The sequence below is a fragment of the Schistocerca gregaria genome, chromosome 8 (assembly GCF_023897955.1).
Source record: "Schistocerca gregaria isolate iqSchGreg1 chromosome 8, iqSchGreg1.2, whole genome shotgun sequence".
NCBI classification, from domain to species: domain Eukaryota; kingdom Metazoa; phylum Arthropoda; class Insecta; order Orthoptera; family Acrididae; genus Schistocerca; species Schistocerca gregaria.
The window spans coordinates 146,521,059-146,542,959 of record NC_064927.1 but is presented as its reverse complement, the minus strand read 5'-3'; the positions used below and the strand labels follow the sequence as shown (position 1 = coordinate 146,542,959).

The 21,901-nt window shown below is 45.1% G+C and overlaps 1 protein-coding gene across 3 annotated transcripts in view; it reads left to right on the top strand.

Moving 5' to 3' along the window:
* The window catches only part of LOC126283955 (protein still life, isoform SIF type 1), a 1,235,171-nt gene that overhangs the window by 1,072,786 nt on the left and 140,484 nt on the right, over window positions 1-21,901 (top strand). For all 3 annotated transcript variants that reach the window (XM_049982390.1, XM_049982392.1, XM_049982391.1), the window contains 2 exons: window positions 15,283-15,465; window positions 19,326-19,583. In XM_049982390.1, coding sequence (XP_049838347.1) covers window positions 15,283-15,465; window positions 19,326-19,583 — 441 coding nt within the window. The remainder of the gene's footprint in view (window positions 1-15,282; window positions 15,466-19,325; window positions 19,584-21,901) is intronic.

Sequence of the window (21,901 nt, the reverse complement as noted above, 5' to 3'; positions counted from 1 at the left end):
AACGGGTGGGCCAATCACTGGCCTCCGGAAGAGACGTCACAATCGGTGGCTGGGGAGGTGCGGAGGGAGTGGGATCCAGTCCTCCCCTGGCGCAGAACCGCAAGTAGCTTGTCGTAACCTTGGACTCTCGTCTTACGTGGAAATCCCACATAGACGAGATCCGCAGGAAGGTGTGCGCCAAAATGTCCACCCTATACCCAATCCTGAACTCAACCAGCTCCCTTCCCTGCCCAGTAGCAGTTAATGTGTACCAGGCCCTGATCTGGCCAGTAATGGAATATGCGTGCCCTGCCTGGGGATAGGCGGCAAAGCAGCACCTAGACAAACTCCAGAGGCTGCAGAACCGCGCCCTCAGGAGGGCACTGCATTTACGATTCCCCATAGATGATCTGCACGCCGCAGCTGAAATCCCTCTCCTCAGAGAGCGTTTCCAAAATATGGCAAGGGCCTTCTATGAGGGTTCTTCCAGATCAGGAACCGCCCTCATCCACTCCCTAGGTCGGTATGACATGTCCCACGACAACCCATGACGATCTTCGACGATTAATTCGAAGAGAAAATCCCAATACCCAATCCCTAATCCTGCTCCTTCCCATATTACACGAAACTTCTCGCCAACCTCAGGCAAATACCAGGCACAAACAGGGCAGTCATCACATATCACAGACACCAAAAAACTACAGATATAATCACACACACACGTACACAGGGAAGTAAAAGCCGAAAGGCTGCAAACTCCCCCTCAGACTTGCCCAAATAGGGGAAAGTAACAGATGAGAGCAGCAGGGACCCAGTCGTCAGGTCCTGGTGCTGCCTGTCTGTCTATTCCTCCCGTTGCCACCGCCGCTTTTACATCAAACTGCTCCTGATGTATTTTCGCTAACGCACATCCCATGCGGAGCTCAGACGGAGATATCATGTACTGTTATTCCACTGCCTCTTTGATGGGCGAATTCCAGAACCTTTGGCACATAAGCTTTGTCTTTTCAAAATAAACGTGTTCTTCGTTGATGCGAATAACCCTAGAAGATTTCATCAATGAAATTTGCCGCGAAAGCCGTCATTCCCTGTGAGCACCAACGATCGTCATGACTACTTACAGTAGTGTTGTCTATTCAGATCAGTGCTCTGTTGGCTCGTGCCGTAGTTTCAGCATGGACGCCTTATGTTTTTAGAACGAGGTTTATTGTAGTGTACAGTTTTTCGTTTTCCAATATAATTCTCTTTGCCGCACATGGACCCTCGTCACGCAAGACTACCAACTCGCGTACTTTATCAGACCTTTTACCGTAAAATCTGTGTTGACAAAGAGAATATTGTGCCACTATAGTAGGCATCATCGCCATCACAGACTCAGCAACTGGTTAAATAATTGAAATAAATCTCATTTATTGTTCCTCCTCAGTAGCTCATTAGATCAGAAGATGATCTAGAGTTAACCAAACATGTAATCTAGTTTAAAAAACGTGCGACTGAGGCGTAACGATAAATGAAAATTATGTTAAGCGTATTATGTCACTTCAGTTGTAATACTGCTTCCGGTGGTGGAGACCTGGGGAAAGAATTTCTGTACCCTCTACGTATGTAGGCGCTTTAAATATACTACATTCCTGGTCATTTAAGAAAAGATGCGATAGAAAATATCACCGCTTTCAAAAATACGCAGCAATCAGGCAATGGTAATTAATCAAACTAACTGTGAGAAATAATTACTTTGAGCAACAGACATTATTTTAAGAAAATCGTTTCAGTTCTGATTGTAGTTAAGTGAAGTAACAAAAATTCTAAAGCCGGGTGATGATCGGTAGCGCCTACGTTTTGGTGAAAAGATACCATCCAGATAAATGAAGAATATTTAGCGTCCACTGTTATTTTATTAATCAATTGGAATACGTAGAGACCGTCTGGAGTTAAGTTCTGGTATTCTGCATGCAATCAAAACCAAACGTTCGTGTGTCCTCGCATTTGGCATTTGTTAAATGCCAGTTAAAGGGGAATTTCCATAATTCAACTCTTTTCTTTAGTTAGTATATTCTTGTTTCCTATTTTTCCTATAACGGTATATCGAAATATTTAGCATAAATGTGGGTATTACGCACCTTTTACGAAATTCGAAAATGTCAAATTTATAAGTACTCGAGTTGTTGGTGTTGTTGTTGTGGTCTTCAGTCCTGAGACTGGTTTGATGCAGCTCTCCATGCTACTCTATCCTGTGCAAGTTTCTTCATCTCCCAGTACCTACTGCAACCTACATCCTTCTGAATCTGCTTAGTGTATTCATCTCTTGGTCTCCCTCTACGATTTTTACCCTCCAAGCTGCCCTCCAATGCTAAATTGGTGATCCCTTGATGCCTCAGAACATATCCTACCAACCGATCCCTTCTGGTACTCGAGTATTGATTTAAAAAAAGACACATTATTCTATCCGCCGATTAGCACCAGCATGGGGTATCAATATTTGTGGATCCCGAAAGAACGAACAAAACAGAAAATGACACTTTCAAATGTTTGAAGCCGAAATCAGTGCTGTGAATAAGAGCTGTTACACCGGTACAATGAGAAAAAAGTATCTCGCCGAAAAAAAAAGAAACAGGTTTAGGGCAGAGTATAAAATAATGCAGGCAGCCCTCTATAATTTATCTCTTACGAAAAAGTGAATATTGACACCTTTGCATTGCGAAAATCTGTCAGCCCTGCGTTTGATGGCTGAGAGGAAGCGTCAATTAAAAGCTCCTAAACAGAGAAATTTAAAGCGCAGCTGCAGTTTTATAAACAGGCCACCGAAAAGCAAAGAGTGAAATTAAATTTCGGCCTTGTGTCTACAAAACAGCGAACCCTTTAACAGTTTCGGTTGGTAAGCCCTGCTAAGCATATATTGGGACGGATTTTCAATTTAAATTTATCGCTTAGCTGCGTTTGTGGTACACTCGCATTGGTTGCCTATTGCGTAATTGATTGCAGAAAAATACAGACTGTCATCAAAATAAGTGTATAGTTCCCAGAATGAAATTTTCACTCTGAAGCGGAGTGTGGGCTGATATGAAACTTCTTGGCAGATTAAAACTGTGTGCCGGACCGAGTTCGAGTCTCGGTCCGGCTCAAAGTTTTAAGCTGCCAAGAAATTTAATATCAGCGCACACTCCACTGCAGAGTGAAAATTTCATTCTGGAAACGTCCCCCAAGCTGTGGCTAAGCCAAGTCTCCGCAATATCCTTTCATCCAGGAGAGCTAGTTTTGCAAGTTTCGCAGGAGAGCTCCTGTGAAGTTTGAAATGTAAGAGACGAGATACTGGCGGGAGTAAAGCTGTGAGTGAGGGTCGTGAATCATGCTTGGGTAACTTAGTCGGTGGAGCACTCGCCCGCGAAAGGCAAAGGTCCCGAGTTCGAGTGTCGGATCGGAACACTATTTTAATCTATCACGCAGTTCCAAGTCAATTGTTATTTCCTGGAATAAAAAATATTTGTGAAGCAGTGATATTGGCCTTTCGTGCGCTGTGACCCTCCAGTCTTACTACAAATAGTATTGTGACTCTGCGTTGTTTTCTGATGTATTACACATTCGACGTGTAATTCGGAACGCGAAGTATGCGCAGAGTGAGAGGCCGGAGATGCTTCTTTGATGTTTCCGGGAATGTTTTTCGCGCCATGACTTGAGTCCAGACATTCATGTTACCTTTAACAAGAACCAGGAAAAAAAGTTCATCATTCTCAGTGACGAAAGTTGCCTTGTTCTTTACACCTTCGTGGTGAGTATGCTGTGGAGACTGCCGTCTTTCAGGACGACAACATCTATGTCCTCATGGCTTCCCGAATACATTCCTGGTCTAACGAACACAACGGCACCCATCCTCATTTTGACTGGACCGTTAAATCACTCGATCTTAATCCGATAGAAAATATATGGCTCAGTTTTGAACAGCGGTCGAAACGTAGTAGTCAACATCACCACATTGTGATCTCTCTACGGGATCTAATCACCAATGAGTGACTTCAGTTGTGAATGGCGTACATGAAGAAACTTGTGGACTCTCTTCCTCGACAAACTGAGGCCATTATCAAGGTGAGATTACACGCTGTTGGCTTCATGTCTCCTAGTTGTGACAATTTTTTTGTCCGATCTGCTGCTTTTTGAGTGAGACGATATTGTGCAGGGAATAAATCAAAGACAGTTAACTGGGATCTGCCTGAAAAATATCCGTAATTAGCTTATATTTCAAACAGCCCGTCTTGCCTATTCAGCTTAGAAAAATAAAGCAAACGAAGGAAAGAATAAATATTGCACTCCAAATACAGAGCTTTTCAAAATGATCTGGACAGTTTCAAGTGATAATGGATAATGTTTACATTGATGTTAGGTGTTATATCAGTACAGGTATGGAAATAGCATCGCAAGCTTTTTTTTTTTAGCTTTTGAGTAATCTCCAGCAGTATGGTAGATACACCAACGGAGAAGGTATTTCGCGTGATGTTCTGCAAGAGGAAGTCCGCAACAGCAGTGCGTTGGAAATTCAGGACCTATCACACAGTTTAAGGAAACGCGTTATTCTTGTAAAGGCAAAAAAGAATGAGTATCCATCGGTAATTGAGTAACAAGTTGAAGTGATTACGCAAACATTACGTAGATGTCTACAAAAGTCAACGTCTCGTGCCAGTAGTTTGCTAGGATTTCACAAATAAGTGGCTGGAGAGTGCCGAGAAACACTTGCAAATGAAACCATACCGTGTTCATTTGTTCCAAGGCATTACACGTGGTCACAAGCGTTTGTGCAGTCAGTTTTGCACTGATGTCAGACATTTAATGGAGGTGGATGATTTCACCTGTATGGTGCAGTATGGGCAGCAGAGAAACCCTACATTGTTGTCGAACTTGTCCGTGGATCCCTAATTGTTGTCAAGATAAGACGTGTATGGACCCTTCTTTGCGGAGTCGACGATCAATGAACACTCCTACCTGAACTGGACTCAGCTGTGGCTCATGCCGCAATTGCGGGAGGACTGTGATAATTTCATTTTACAACAGGATGGTGCTCCTCACACTTCCACAATGATGTCTGCGAGTTCTTGAATACTGTGTCACCACGACGTTGCGTCAGCTGTGCATCAGCTGGCAATCTGCAGTTGCTGTCAAGTCTCTTACGTTCACTGGACCTGACACGTCTGATTTTTAGCTGTGGGGTTACACCAAATACACTGTTTCTGCACCTTCCACTCCGCACAACATCGATGTCTTAACGAGGATGTACTAGGACAGTTGTGATTGACATCGATGCAAACACTTTGGGGCGAGTGTCGATAGATTTGGTCTGTAGAATGGACTCGTGTCTTATGGCAGACGGTACACACATTTTTACAATCCCTTGAAATGCTCTAGATCATTTTGAATAGCCATGCGCATCTATCCCCTTTGCACACGTTACCTGAGACACAAAGGCTGATACGAAAAGAGTAACATTATTTATACGCTGAAGAGCCAAATAAACTGGTACACCTGCCTAATATCATGTAGAGTCCCCACGAGGGGGGGGACGCAGCGTCGACTCGACTAATGTCTGAAGTAGTGCTGGAGAAAACTGACACCATAAATCCTGCAGAGCTGCGCATAAATCGGTAACAGTGAAGATCTCTTTTGAATAGCCCGTTGTACGGAATCCCATATATGCTCATGTCTTGGGAGTTTGGTAGCCAGCGGAAGTGTTTAAACTCAGAAGATTGTTCTTGGAGCCATTCTGTAGCAACTCGGGACGTCTGGGCTGTCGCATTGTCTTGCTGGAATTGCCCAAGTCCGTCGGAATGCACAATGGACATGAATGGTTGCAGGTCATCAGACAGGCTTCTTACGTACGTGCCACCTGTCAGAATCATACCTAGACGTATCAGTGGTTCCATATCACTCCAATGCACACACCCCACAGCATTACCGATCCTGCACCAACTTGGACAGCCTCTGATGACATGCAGAGTCTATGGATTCACGAGGTCGTCTCCATATCCGTACACGTCCATCCACTCGACAGAATTTGAAACGAGACTCGTCCGACCAGATAACACGTTTCCAGTCATCATCAGTCCAATGTCGATGTTGACGGGTCCAGGCGATGCTAAAGCTTTTTGTCGTGCAGTCATCAAGGAAGGGTACGCGAGTGGACGCTTGGCCCCGAATGCTCATATCGACGATATTTAGTTGAATGGTTCGAACGCTGACACTTTTTGATGGCCTGGCATTGATATCTGCAGCAATTTGCGGAAGGATTGCACTTCCATCTCGTTGAACGATTCTTTTCAGTCGTAGTTGGTCCCGCTCTTGCAGGATCTTTTTTCCAGCCGCAGCAGTGTCAGGGATTTGATGTTTTACCGGATTCCTGATATTCGCGGAACACTAGTGAAATGGTCGTTGGGGAAAATCCCCACTTCATCGCTACCTCGGAGATGCTTCGTCCCACCGCTCGTGTACTGACTATAACACCACGTTCAAACTCACTTAAATCTTGATAACCTGTCATTGTAGCAGTAGTAACCGATCTAACGATTTCGTCAGTCACTTGTTGTCTTATATAGTCGTTGCTGACCGCAGTCCCATATTCTGCCTGCTTACATATCTCTATATTTGAATACGCATGTCTGTACCAGTTTCTTTGGCGCTTCAGTGTACAACAAAATCATTCTTCTGCTTTTACCGAGGGAGGTGACTTTGTGGTTAGCTCACTGGACTCGCATTCGGGACGACGACGGTTCAAACCTGCGTCCGGTCATCCTGATTTAGATTTTCCGTGATTGCCCTAAATCAGGCAAATGCAGGGGTGGTACCTTTGAAAGGGCACGGCTGAATTCCATCCCCATCCTTCCCTAATCCGATTGCACCGATGACCGATGACCTCCCGCAAAACAACCAACCATCCAACCAGCCAGTCTCTACCTTTCGCTACACTTAATCCTTAAATACCTGAATACATTTCTAACTGAAATAAAAATCAGTGAATCTTATTTTGCAACCAATATTGAAGTTATATAGAGTACATACAGTCAAATCTAAGATATGTTATAACTTCAGGTATGACTTAGTATGTTGCGTATTTGCAACAACTTGAGAAAATCAACGCAACACTTCATTTAGTAAAACACCATTATTTAATATTTTGACAATACATTGAAAGGAGTTAATCGATTAAAAAAATTATGGCCTCATACATTTTAAATAATTATATATTATACTATATAAACTTATTCGTGAGATTCACGGTAGCAAATTCATGTCTCTTTCAGTGACGGATGAGCGTTACACTCAAACACGAATATTGGCACTCCTTTACGGTGTGGTTTTTTACATCTTTGCCTTGTGTCTGTAACCTGAGGCCAATAATCTATTCCATCAGTTCGAGTAAACGTAACTGCAATCGGTTCGCAGTACTAACAGTTTGCTAGAATTTCCAGAGCGTAATAAATGTGTTGAGGTCGAATTATTGAAAACTTCAACAAGAGTATGTACAACGTAAAATAATAAATACATTTGGTCACTGAAGTTCTGTGGTGCTACAAATAAACGGAAATATTTGCTTCCACAATACTTGATTTCATCTTCAACATATGCTCACGTAGGTAACAACCGCCTAATAATGCGTATTTTACACAAACAGTATTTTCAAATTCACTTGCAAATGCAACGTCAAAATCTGATTTTCCTCACATCATGGATACTATAGAACAAACAAAAAATTTTCAGAAATAAACTCAGAATCTATCTATAATCGTCAAAACAATGACGACAGCTTTTCTGCTGCGTGTCGTGAGCAAAGCGTGAACATCAAGCCGCTCTAGAAGTACATTCAGGAGACGAAATCACTTCTCAAAGGCTTTGGCAGCTTCCTGTAGAATCTGCACCTACCGTCACTGGCATTAAAAACAATTAACCTTTCAATTATTAGCATCGCTCTGGTATAATACGAATTCGCATCGCATGGCATAAAGCGGTTAAATCTGCGTTTCATGATTACCAAAAAATCAAATGGCTCCAAGCACTATCGGACTGAGGTCATCAGTCCCCTAGACTACTTAAACCTAACTAACCTAAGGACATCGCTCACATCCATGCCCGAGGCAGGATTCGAACCTGCGACTGTAGCAGCAACACGGTTCTTGACTTAAGCGCCTAGAACCGCTCGGCCACAGCGGCCGGCTCATGATTACCACACTACCGCTTTAAAGAGCAATACCAGGCAGGAGGAGCGGAATAAAATCTTTAGTGACCTTAAGAGAGAAATTTCCAATTTTAGGCTGACGTATCGCTCAACGACAAGAGCTTAGTTCCATTCCTGTGCGAAAACAGCAGCACTGGATTTACACTGCTAGCAAATTTATACGCAAGGAATTTTTTTTTTAATAGAGAAGGAGTAACCGGTCGATAGGTGTTCCCCAGTGACTTCGTTGCACAGTCTCATTCATTAATCAACGTAAACGTCAGACGTAGCCGTCAACCTTCAGTTGATTTATGGATTCTTGGTCGGCGATATGCAGAGTGTTGCTAATACTGCTAGTCGTTCTCTCTCTCTCTCTCTCTCTCTCTCTCTCTCTCTCTCTCTCTCTCTCCTGCCCATTGATCCAGAAGTCTGTTAATCTCGGCAGGCTTTATACGAAAACTGATACTTCAGTTGCCGGCCGCGGTGGTCTCGCGGTTCTAGGCGCGCAGTCCGGAACCGTGCGACTGCTACGGTCGCAGGTTCGAATCCTGCCTCGGGCATGGATGTGTGTGATGTCCTTAGGTTTAAGTAGTTCTAAGTTCTAGGGGACTAATGACCACCGCAGTTGAGTCCCATAGTGCTCAGAGCCATTTGAACCATTTTTTGATACTTCAGTTAGCAAATGTATTAAGACATTGACTGCACAGTACACCTGTTGTATTCTCTAAATCTTTTTCTTTGCCACGACTATTGCTTGTAGTCAACTATTCAGAGGGTACATACTCAGGTCATAGAGAAAGGAAAGTATCTACGCTGAGGTGACAAAATCATGGGATAGCGATATGCACATAATTATAGAAATTGCGGCAATATCGAGTAAACATGGTATAAAAGGCCAGTGCATTGGAGCAGCTGTCTTTTGCACTCACGTGATTCGCAAAATATGGGAGAGAGTGTCACAGAATTGATACAGGATTTGGGCTGGACATCATTAAACGAAAGGCGTTTTTCGTTGTGACGGAATAACGAAACCCCAATCACCAACTTTCTCCTCCGAATGCGAAAATATTTTTTTGACACCGACCTACATAGAGAGGAACGACCACCACAATAAAAATAAGGAAAATTAGAGCACGTACGGAAAGATATAGGTGTTCATTCTTTCCGCGCGCTATACGAGATTGGAATAATATAGAATTGTGAAGGTGGTTCGATGAACCCTCTGCCAGGCACTTAAATGTGATTTGCAGAGTATCCATGGAGAGGTAGATGTGAAAAGGTTTCCGATGTGACTATGACCGCGCGGCTGGCGTTAGCAGACTTACAACGCGGTATGGTAGTTGAAGCTACACACATGGGACACTCCTTTCCGGAAACAGGGAATTCAATATTCCGAGATCTACAGTATTAGGATTCCGGAGGGAATATCAAGACCGAGAGCAGCGGCGTTAGAGTAGAGTTGTCAGTGATAACAGACAAGCAACATTGCGTGAAACAGTCGCAGAAATCAGTGTGGGGCGACGAACATATCCGTTAGTACAGTGCAGTGAAATTTAGTGCGAATGGGCTATAGCAGCAGACGGCCGACGCGAGTGCCTTCGCTAACAGCACGTCGTCTGCAGCGCTTCTCCTGGTCTCGTGACGATATCAGTTGGGCCCCAGGAGTCTGGAAAATTGTGGCGTAGTCAGACGAAACCCGATTTCACTTGGTAAGAGCTGATGGTAGGGCTCGTGTGTGACGCAGACCCCTCGAAGCCATAGACCCAGGTTTTTCAGCAAGGTACTGAGCAAGCTGGTGGTGGCTCCATATTGGTGTGGCTGTGTTTACATGGAATTACTCAGGTCCCACTGAACCGATTATTGACTGGAAATGATTACGTTCGATTACTTGGAGAGCATTTGCAGCCATTCAAAGACTTCATTTTCTCAAACAACGATGGAATTTTTGATGGATGACAGTGCGCCATATCATCGGTCCACAGTTGTTCGCAACTGGTTTGAAGAACATTCTGGACAGTGCGAACGAATGATTTGATCACCCAGATCGCCCGACATGAATCCAATCGTACATTTGTGAGACATAATCGAGAGGTCAGTTCGTACACAAAATCATGCACTGGCACTCTTTCGCAATTATGGTCGGCTAAAGAGGCTGCAACTGGTTCAAATGGCTCTGAGCACTATGGGACTTAACATCTAAGGTCATCAGTCCCCTAGACTTAGAACTACTTAAACCTAACTAATCTAAGGACATCGCACACATCCATGCCCGAGGTAGGATTCGAAGCTGCGACCGTAGCAGCAGCTCGGCCACTATGGCCGGCAAAGATGCTGCAGCCCCAGTGTTTCTGCAGGCGACTTACAACGATTTGTTCAGTCCATGCTACGTCGAACTGCTGTACTCCGGGCAAAAGGAGATCTGACATGATATTAGGAGGTATCCCATGACTTTCGTCGCCTCAGTGCATATCTAACTGTAAGTAGTACAATCATTAAGTTATAAAACCGGGCGCATAGCGACGATGTGGTGCGTTAGAGGTTGTTGATAGCACCTTAGTGTGAGATCTTGTCAGTTATTCTCTCGCTGCAGCAAAGAGACAGTTGGGTGATGTGTTATAAGCTGATGATGCTGCGACGGCCATTAGAGTGGGCGTATTGGAACTCTATTATGTTGGAGCTGGAACAAGGGCAGACATAAAGTTTTGCCATAAATCGAGCAAAACCGCAACGACAACGTTTCTGATGATGCAGCAACCTTATAATGACGACTCATTATGTCGCAGTGTTTTGTTTAGACGGCACAGACGTTTTTTCCCCAAGTAATAGACAATGTGGAAGATGATATACGTTGTGGCTGGCCACAAACGATTAGAACTTAGTGCAAGATTGAAGAGGTTGCAGTGTTGATGAATGCCAACCGCTCCCAAACGGTCGGCGATCTCACAAGAGCAGTAACGGTCAGCCTTAGTACATGTTACAGAAGTCTAATTAATGACCTAAACAAGTCACGCTTTACCCAGCACGATGTACGCTGTGTTACGCGGCATCTTAAGTGACATGCAAGTTATTGTGGATGCCTAATGCGCAGGCGTCGGGCTCAAAACTTAATGGCTGCAGTAGTATAATCCGCAAGCCATCAAACGGTGTGTGGCGGAGAGTACCTCTGGAACAACTATCCTTTTCCATCTTTTCTGTTACAGTAGTGCGTAGGAAAAGCGGCTGTGCATAAACTTCCTTATGAGCTCTAATTCCTCGTGGTCATTTCGCGAGACACATGTGGGAGGAAGTGATACGTTGCTCCGACTCTTCTTCAAACGTACGATCTCGAAATTTCAACATTAACCCTCTCCGTGATAAACAACACCTCTCTTGTATCGTCTGCCCCTGATGTATGTTGAGCATTTTTCCACAGTTTTACTCTCTCTGACTGTGGATGTGACTCGCTTGCTCTTAAGGAGACGCTTGTTCCTTGAATATCTGCACCCGCAGCTGAGCTTTCACATAGATTTTCTTGCCACTAGAAATTAATTTGTCCGCAAAAGGGTAATTCCATCGCTCCACTTCTGCAATTTTGTGTAACGTTTGTGCAAGGCACGTAACATACTTAATACTAGGATAGGGAATCTTAAGCCCATTGGCTGTTTCATACCTGTACGAAGCACAGTCTGTTACTAGTAGCAAAATGTCGTCTCTGTTTACACCATCCAGTCACAATAGCTTCATAAATTTGTCAGACAAAATGGCAGTTGTCGAATTTTCTTACTCTCTCTCACTAGGGCTTCACACGTTAGGTGGACCGTTTCTGCAGGCTCGTCAACATTTAGACCACCAACAACAACATCATTTGCAACATAGCGCCCACCCACGTCGGTGGTTTGATCTGTGTACACCCCGGCCTTTTGGTCAGTAACATTAAATTGTATTTTGTTGAGCACTTGAAGAATGACCGACAGTTGAAGACAGATCTGTCCGCTCAAATAACAGCGTTTTTCTGCCTTCATTTTCAGCACTTCTCTTCACAGAGATGCTTTGTGTGGCAGTATTATGGTACTGCTGCACGTGAAAGCGCTTTTCTGCACTAGTTAAACTTCGCATAGTTTAAAAAGTATTTCCCCATCAATTCCAAACTTCTCTGCAAATCCACGAACAAAAGCTCACAACAAAACCTCACATCTTCATGCTGTTGCAGCATTTTACTTTCTGCATGTTGAATCGCACTGATTTTATACTCAAACTGAACATGTGACCACGTTTCCGATTTTCATTACGTCGGAAGTCGCCTTAGTTGGCTTCGAGGGCGTTTTGTTAACCCCGCGCGACAATGTCTTAAGTCAGCGAATCGATTACCGTGTTACGCTGCTTGTCTACTACATTCATGACAAAGTTTTGCACCAATTGTGAAGTTTGTGACAATACCACCTAGCACACTATACGAAGATGGTATCTGTTCTTTCGGACATGTCTGAAAGAACGGATATCATCTTCATACAGTTAAAGCTAACCAGCCATTGACCTTCTTCTTCTGTGCTGGATGCACACGCATTGACCGAACTGCTACGGGACTCCGTAAGATTGTCTGCCGCGAGTAATGAGTGTTATGGGCAGGATCACTACGAATGTAGTGTGTGGACATTAAGTTGGGAATGTGGGTCCTACGGGGAGCGTGCACGGAAAAATCCCTGCAGTTGCACTATCCTCTGTGTCCTCGGAGGCTCGGATGTATAGAACATCTGTCATGTAAGCAGAAGATCCCGCGTTCGTGTCCGGATCGGGGCACACATTTTCAACTGTCCCCGTTGATGTATATCCTGTCAACAGCTTACGTTCTTGATTTAATTATCATTTCACCCTGACACACTGGCATGTGAGCAGCATTCTCATATTTTTATTCTTGTGTCCTAGACACAACAAATACGACTATAGGCGTTTTTGGCAAAAGCTGGCCGAAATATGACCAATTATGGCGAAATCTGGCCGAAATATGACCTAGTACTGAAAACGGCATAGATATGAATTTATATGCACAATAAAAGTATATTTTTCTTCACTACAATACCTAAAGTTCAGAGGAAAAATATGACCTGTCAGTAAAATTCGGACCCTATTCATGTTTTACGCTGCCTCAAGACTTATACTCGGTTTCTAAGTGCAATAATTCTCTTATTGTGCTAAATCTTTAACATAATATTATACCTGTTAATGTGTAGCTTACAACAGCATTTTAAAATTTTAAATTCGTTCAATAATTACGTGAAATATTGGAAATCAAATTTTTGTTGCCCTGTAAGTCATCAGACAGGCCATCTGTAACTGGGGTCATGAACCAGGAGCAATGAACGGGGATGTACGTCAGACGTTTAGTAACACAGATGCTACGCAATCGAAATGTCAGGGCAGAAATTACGCCGTGACAAGGGCCGAGGCGAAGGCTGCATGTCTCAGGCTAGGAGAGATAATCAGCCTCTCCTTGTCAATTCTTATGGTTAGTTCATACTGCCACCTCGCTGTCTGCTGCTCGTTAGCGTCGTCTGGCGATGATAAGACAAGCCCACTGAGTCCGACCAGTATATTTAACCAGCACCGTGCTGCTTGCCCGACTGTTCGCTGCCACCCTCAGCAAGCGATGATGTCAAGCTGGGCTGAGTTTCACACCGCGACCATCGCCGCATGTCTTGAAACGTGAGCTGCGATTGGCTGCTTCAAGGTCACTCCAACAGTATCGAGTTTGACTCTATTAGCACTCTGCTAGCTGCTTGAACTAGAGCTGATGATAAAATATCAATATCTCGGCACTTTCTCCGAAAGTGTCGATATATATCGGTGACATTCTTCCCACGAAATATCGATACGTCAGATCCAAAGTGGCAATATCGAGTGCCTAGATTTTTTTTCACAGTTTCCGGTACAGTTTTGAAGTTGTTCTTTTGAAATTTTAGTAGAACATAATTTTAATTTCAGTGAGATTTCATCACGTCCAATCTTTCTCTTTGACTGTGTGAAGCAAATACATGGGGCACAAAAGAAAAAGTCCGATTGCACTGGGGGAGGGGAGCGGTGTGAATGAAATAAGAACATTTCCGATGTGATGAAATGGCAGTATTGGTTGGTTTAAAAAAATAATTTTTAACGCACCCATAGTGCTATTTCTTCACATCGGCCTTTCTCAGAAACAGTTGCTGAAAGTGACGAACAAAAATCTAAATGACAAGATTGGTTCTGCAGTGGGGGCAGACGTGTGAGGGGAAATGCTGACGTACTGCGCTACTAGCAGAAATTGTAGCGTTTAGTTTCCCAACGCAATTTTGACACTACAACTGCTAGGTCGATGGTGTTGGCAGGAATGAAGAAACAGGGAAGTCAAAAGGAGTGTTCGGAAAAATCTGATATGTGATAAAACCGAACGACAGGCCCATCGGATACCTTTTATTGTGCCACTTACATGCATTTACCGTTGTTAGCGAAGTGGTTGTTGCTAAGAGTGAACGTGCACCGTTTTCCTTTCAATTCTTGCTATAAGGGTGATAGGCAGACTGCTAGTTTGTTGATTTACAGAATATCTAAGAATAAGGAAATACTTAAACGTATAGCTCTAAAACCGGCAGTATATTTAAAGTGTAAAGCCGATATTTTTATTGGCCGGTACGTCCATTCTTTCTATCGATACATCGACACCTTTTCTCGATATATCGAGAGAATATAACGGTATTCCTTCATAAATAACGATATATTGGACTCCCCGATATTTTTAAAAATATCAAAATTTTTTTTTTTTTTTTTTTTTTTTTTTTTTTTTTTTTTTTTGTGAACAGTTGCAAGGTAAATACTCCTGGCGAGCAGCGAGGCAGCAGCATACGAGTAAATGTAATAAGGCTTGCAGCGAGCAGCGAAGTGCGATGTGTCAGCAACGAACAGCGAGGATGCACCCTATACGTACCCTTAAAATGTTTTTCTTTCTTGGTCTTTTTCCGGTCTGTTTTTACACTCTCTCTGTGTGTCTGTGCCATTCGCATCTATTTGTCATGCCATTCCGTTGATATTGCCCTGACAGTGGCAACAACCGTCACCAGCGCTGTTTGAGGAGGGTGAGTAACAGTTGCGCCTGCTGTTGGCAGGACCACAAGCTGAAACACATGGCGGACCTGCAGCAGAGCGTGGTGTCGGACCCAGAGACGAAGCAGCAGATCAACAACCAGATCGTGCAGTGGGAGGAGAACCTGGAGCGACTCCACTGCGAACAGTTCCGGCTACGCTGCTACATGGCCAGCCTGCAGAGCGGCGAGCTGCCTAACCCCAAGGTAAGCCCAGCCGACCCCTCTACATCGCACCTCGAGCACCAGGGTGCTGGCCTAACACGTGTCACCTTGTTGAAGGAGCGAGACGCAAGTAGTTGCTTCTACACAGAGTGTCCCATTGTTCTTGACCACTACAAATAACATTGTGCCCAAAATAAAAATAAAAGAAAATGTATCAAGCTACACTACTGGCCATTAAAATTACTACACCAAGAAGAAATGCAGATGACAAACAGGTATTCATTGGACAAATATATTATACTACAACTCACATGCGATTACATTTTCACGCAGTTTGGGTGCATAGATCCTGAGAAATCAGTACCCATAACAACCACCTCTAGCCGTAATAATGGCTTTGAAACGCCTGGGCATTGAGTCAAGCAAAGCTTGGATGATGTGTACAGGCACAGCTGCCCAGGCAGCATCAACACGATACTACAGTTCATCAAGAGTAGTGACTGGCGTTTTGTGACGAGACAGTTGCTCGGCTACCATTGACCAGACGTTTTTAGTTGGTGAGAGATCTGGAGAATGTGCTGGCCAGCGCAGCAGTCGAACATTTTCTGTATCCAGAAAGGCACGTACAGGACCTGCAACATGCTATCGTGCATTATCCTGCTTAAATGTAGGGTTTCGGAGGGATCGAATGAAGGGTAGAGCCACTAGTCGTAACACATCTGAAATGTAACGTCCACTGTTCAAAGTGCCGTCAATGGGAACAAGAGGTGACCGAGACGTGTAACCAATGGCACCCCATATCATCACACCCGGTGATACGCCAGTATGGAGATGACGAATACACGCTTCCAATGTGCGTTCACCGCGATGTCCCTAAACACGGATGCGACCATCATGATGCTGTAAACAGAACGTGGATTCATCCGAAAAAATGACGTTTGGTCATTCGTGCACACAGATTCATCGTTCAGGGTAACCGTAGCCATGGTCTCAGAGCTGATAGTCCATGCTGCTGCAAACGTCGTCAACTGTCCGTGCAGATGGTTGTTGCCTTGCAAACGTCCCAATCTGTTGACTCAGGGATCGAGACGTGGCTGCACGATCCGTTACAGCCATGCGGATAAGATGCCTGTCATCTCGACTGCTAGTGATACGAGGCCGTTGGGATACAGCACGGCTTTCCGTATTACCCTCCTGAACCCTCCGATTCCATTTTCTGCTAACAGTCATTGGATCTCGACCAACACGAGCAGGAATGTCGCGATACGAAAAACCGCAATCACCATAGGCTACAATCCGACCTTTATCAAAGTCAGAAACGTGATGGCATTTCTCCTCCTTAGACTAGGTATCACAACAACGTTTCACCAGGCAACGCCGGTCAACTGCTGTTTGTGTATGAGAAATTGGTTGGAAACTTTCCTCATGTCAGCACGTTGTAGGTGTCGCCACCGGCGCCAACTAGTGTGAATGCTCTGAAAAGCTAATCACTTGCATATCACAGCATCTTCTTCCTGTCGGTTAAATTTCGTGTCTGTGGCACGTCATCTTCATGGTGTAGCAATTTTAATGGCCAGTAGTGTCTCATGACTGCCTTTTTTCTAACTTTGTTCGTTATGAAGGAATGAGCAGCACTACGTCGTTTTAAAATAGCACCATATATTTTTCATTAAGTAACTCACTTCTTATCCTAGGACCTGTTCAAAAACGCGTTGCAATGAATCACTCCCTATCGTAGGACCTGTTCAAAAACGTATCGCAATGAATCAATCAACATGGCGTTATTAAAAACGTAAAACCAAATTGACAATATAATCTTCATAGACACTGGATTCGCATCCTGATGTTTAAATGGTTTTGACCACCTTCAGCTGACATTTTTATTTACTTGTTGTGCTACTGTAAAATTCACTTTGATTCTCTTGTACTAGCACGCAGACTTTAAACGGAAGCACAAGTAAAATATACATCTATCATTCAGTTAACCGTCTTCAGTTGGAGGGTAGTAGAGTGCGACTGAGGACTACCTTTACTGGATACAACATATCGTTTAAAAGTACCGCAATACTCTAGTGTAGTAAATAACAAAATTTTATTGCGATTACTGTTCTGCCAACTTACATTATCCGTCGACTAGTAGTATTTCTACCTTTTGTTCGTTAATGCTCTACTCACAGAAACCTTTGACTGAAATGGGTTGACTGAATGACTGGCGTGCATTTTATTTGTTTCCGTTTGTTTATGCTCAGCTCCGGCAAGAGGACGATTTACGTTACCGTGGATGCCCGCGCTGTAGGCTGGTACACGAGAGTTAATGTCAGCTTTGTGTAATGACTTTAATGAAGTCATTCTCAAATCGTTCAAGAGCAACTAAGCCATTTTGGATCCTCATGAAGCATGAATTAGACTGGCTTATAGTGGAATAAGTACAAACCCGAACAAACTGTTTTATACACTGGGTATCTGCAGCTGTATAAAGACATGATGTTACGAAGAATCCCGCTAAGAGCTAGTAAAATTGTTGTTTATTGAAAAACTAGTTTCACGGCCTAAAGCCACATCATCAGGTGCGATCTACATGGTAGAAAACAAGTGCAATGTAGCCGTATTTTGTGGATATGAAAATTAGTAAACGAATGTTTAAAACATATTCACAACATTAAAGGTTCTTAGGCATACCCATATTCACTGAATATTGCTAATACAATGGCGAGCGAAAAGTGACGAAGACGTGCTCCATTTATTTAAGACAAACTGCTGATGGGCGAAACTTGGCGGTTACAGAGCCATGTTTCAAAATTTGCCTGCATCTAAAAAGAAAAATATTTTATAGTGAGAGGACGCTAAATGTTTTTAAAAGAGTCTGAGTGGAGATAAAAAATTGTTACTGATAACATGATTAGTCGCGGCACTATGCAAATTACTATGTGGCATGTAACATCAGATGGCAGTCTCTCACCGGTCTGATAGTAGGGGATTCGGTGTTGGGCAAAGTAAAAGTTGCCCGTACGAACAATAAAGAGAGACTAGCTGGCTGGAGGAACGGGAGCTATCCATGTAGAGAGTAAGACGTCATATAATCAGGAGCGCTGCGTCACTACCTTTACAAGAGAAAATAATACGTTAAGGTATTAGTACATGATAAAATTCTGTATTACTTTCTCTTGTAAAGGTAGTGACACAGCGCTCCTGGTCATGATTATATGACGTTACACTGTCTACATGGATAGCTCCCGTTCCTCCATCCAGGTAGTCTCTCTTTATTATTCGTACGGGCAGCTTTTACTTTGCCCAACACCGAATCCCCTGCGATCAGACTGGTAAGACACTGCCACCTCATCAGGTGTAATTTGCATAGTGCCGCAGCTAATCATGTTACCGGTAACAATTTTTTATAAAGTTTAGTTAAGTACCAATGTTGATAGTGAGTGAGATTGCTGCTAATATCTTATTGCAGTCGGAGGCAGTTCCCTTAGAAAGGTTGGGAACCACTGCCCTAGGTGCTATCACTTCGCTGTTGAGATATTGTCATGCACCGGCACTAATAGCTATGATCAGCCATCCACAGAAATTGAGAAAAAAGCAAGGCACGTCTACTTTAATGAAACAACATCGGTAAACTCACTTTGTGGAGGCGCCTCGTACATTTTTACCATGGAATTTTCAGCTGCAGTATACGCCTGTTGTCAGTTTCAGAATATCATGTTAACTAACAAGAAAGGTAAGTGTGGTAATGAAGTTAGGTAAACTATAAGTGTCCTGGTTTTTTATCTCTTTGAAAACTGGTCAGCTTAAGTTAAACCGCATCAGCCACGGCGCCAAGTGTCTCGGCGGAGTGAGCGCTCAGTACGTTGCAAAAGGAACGGTGAGTGAGTGTACCTGTGTGCGCGTGCGCTGTGCAGAGCCTGCTGACGCACGTGTCGCGCGCGACGAAGAACACGCTGAACAAGCTGGGCGTGTTCACGGTGTCGTCGTTCCACGCGTTCATCTGCGCGCGCAGCCCGTCGCTGCTGAACAACCTGCTGGCGGGCCGCGGCGCCACCAAACGACGACCGCCGATGTTGTCGCGCTCCAACTCGGGCTCCTCGCGCCGCTCGCTGCAGCTCTCGTCTCGCGACGACCAGGAGAAGAGCGTTAAGGTGGCGCTGCCCGACAACCAGGTCAGAGGTTGTCCCGCCTTCTTTTCACTCTCCTACAGGCGGGCACGCCGCCTAGCATAGCGCAGACTAGCCTAGCCTAAAGCATCGCTTCTTTGTCTCTCTCCTCGCGCACTGGCTGACATGTTACTCCCTACCAGGGGCAGATCTTACTTAACCCTTAACCCCAAACATCACTTAAATTTGCGTAAATACACTCCTGGAAATTGAAATAAGAACACCGTGAATTCATTGTCCCAGGAAGGGGAAACTTTATTGACACATTCCTGGGGTCAGATACATCACATGATCACACTGACAGAACCACAGGCACATAGACACAGGCAACAGAGCATGCACAATTTCGGCACTAGTACAGTGTATATCCACCTTTCGCAGCAATGCAGGGTGCTATTCTCCCATGGAGACGATCGTAAAGATGCTGGATGTAGTCCTGTGGAACGGCTTGCCACGCCATTTCCACCTGGCGCCTCAGTTGGACCAGCGTTTGTGCTGGACGTGCAGACCGCGTGAGACGACGATTCATCCAGTCCCAAACATGCTCAATGGGGGACAGATCCGGAGATCTTGCTGGCCAGGGTAGTTGACTTACACCTTCTAGAGCACGTTGGGTGGCACGGGATACATGCGGACGTGCATTGTCCTGTTGGAACAGCAAGTTCCCTTGCCGGTCTAGGAATGGTAGAACGAGGGTTCGATGACGGTTTGGATGTACCGTGCACTATTCAGTGTCCCCTCGACGATCACCAGAGGTGTACGGCCAGTGTAGGAGATCGCTCCCCACACCATGATGCCGGGTGTTGGCCCTGTGTGCCTCGGTCGTATGCAGTCCTGATTGTGGCGCTCACCTGCACGACGCCAAACACGCATACGACCATCATTGGCACGAAGGCAGAAGCGACTCTCATCGCTGAAGACGACACGTCTCCATTCGTCCCTCCATTCACGCCTGTCGCGACACCACTGGTGGCGGGCTGCACGATGTTGGGGCGTGAGCGGAAGACGGCCTAACGGTGTGCGGGACCGTAGCCCAGCTTCATGGAGACGGTTGCGAATGGTCCGCGCCGATACCCCAGGAGCAACAGTGTCCCTATTTTGCTGGGAAGTGGCGGTGCGGTCCCCTACGGCACTGCGTAGGATCCTACGGTCTTGGCGTGCATCCGTGCGTCGCTGCGGTCCGGTCCCAGGTCGACGGGCACGTGCACCTTCCGCAGACCACTGGCGACAACATCGATGTACTGTGGAGACCTCACGCCCCACGTGTTGAGCAATTCGGCGGTACGTCCACCCGGCCTTCCGCATGCCCACTATACGCCCTCGCTCAAAGTCCGTCAACTGCACATACGGTTCACGTCCACGCTGTCGCGGCATGCTACCAGTGTTAAAGACTGCGATGGAGCTCCGTATGCCACGGCAAACTGGCTGACACTGACGGTGGCGGTGCACAAATGCTGCGCAGCTAGCGCCATTCGACGGCCAACACCGCGCTTCCTGGTGTGTCCGCTGTGCCGTGCGTGTGATCATTGCTTGTACAGCCCTCTCACAGTGTCCGGAGCAAGTATGGTGGGTCTGACACACCGGTGTCAATGTGTTCTTTTTTCCATTTCGAGGAGTGTAGAAACATTCCGTCTCATACACTTTGTAAAATGTTTTATCACTTACCTCCACATTACCTGACAAAAATTAAGTAAATAGTGAACTATTTCATTTTACACTGAAGAGCCAAAGAAAGTGATATAACTAATATCGTGTAGGGCTCCGAGAGCATGCAGAAGTGCCGCAACAGGACATGGCAAGGACTCGATTAATAATCTGGAGGGAACTGACACCATGAATCCCGCAGGGCCGTCCATAAACCCGTAAGAGTACATCAACATGGATACTGTAGACGCCCCGGTGGTCCCGGTCACCTACGGTGGACTGGATGGTCGAACGGTGACCTCTCCAGTTGTCAGGATGCTAGGAAATGACTGTGGACGCGTCAGAAACGCCAAAGAAACATTATTAATTCATAACACCTGTATTCCTGCCGAGTACAATGTGACTTGGTGATATCAACGGCCTTCCCCGAGTCCTCGTTGACTCGTAGCGATGACACCAGATCCGGGCCGCACAGTCTTGCTAGCGCAGTGCCGCGTGCTGTGACGTAGCGGAGGAATGTCCTTACTTCGTACTTCGACCGCGCGTGGCTGGTGGCTCTCGGCTGGCCGGCCGGCTCGGCTGCGCACAGCAAGCCGCTGCACGTAGGAGGTTCCAGGTTGGAGTCCCGGCGCTGTCGGTACGAGAGGCGTTCTCATAGTGTGGAGTGTATCCCGTCCCGT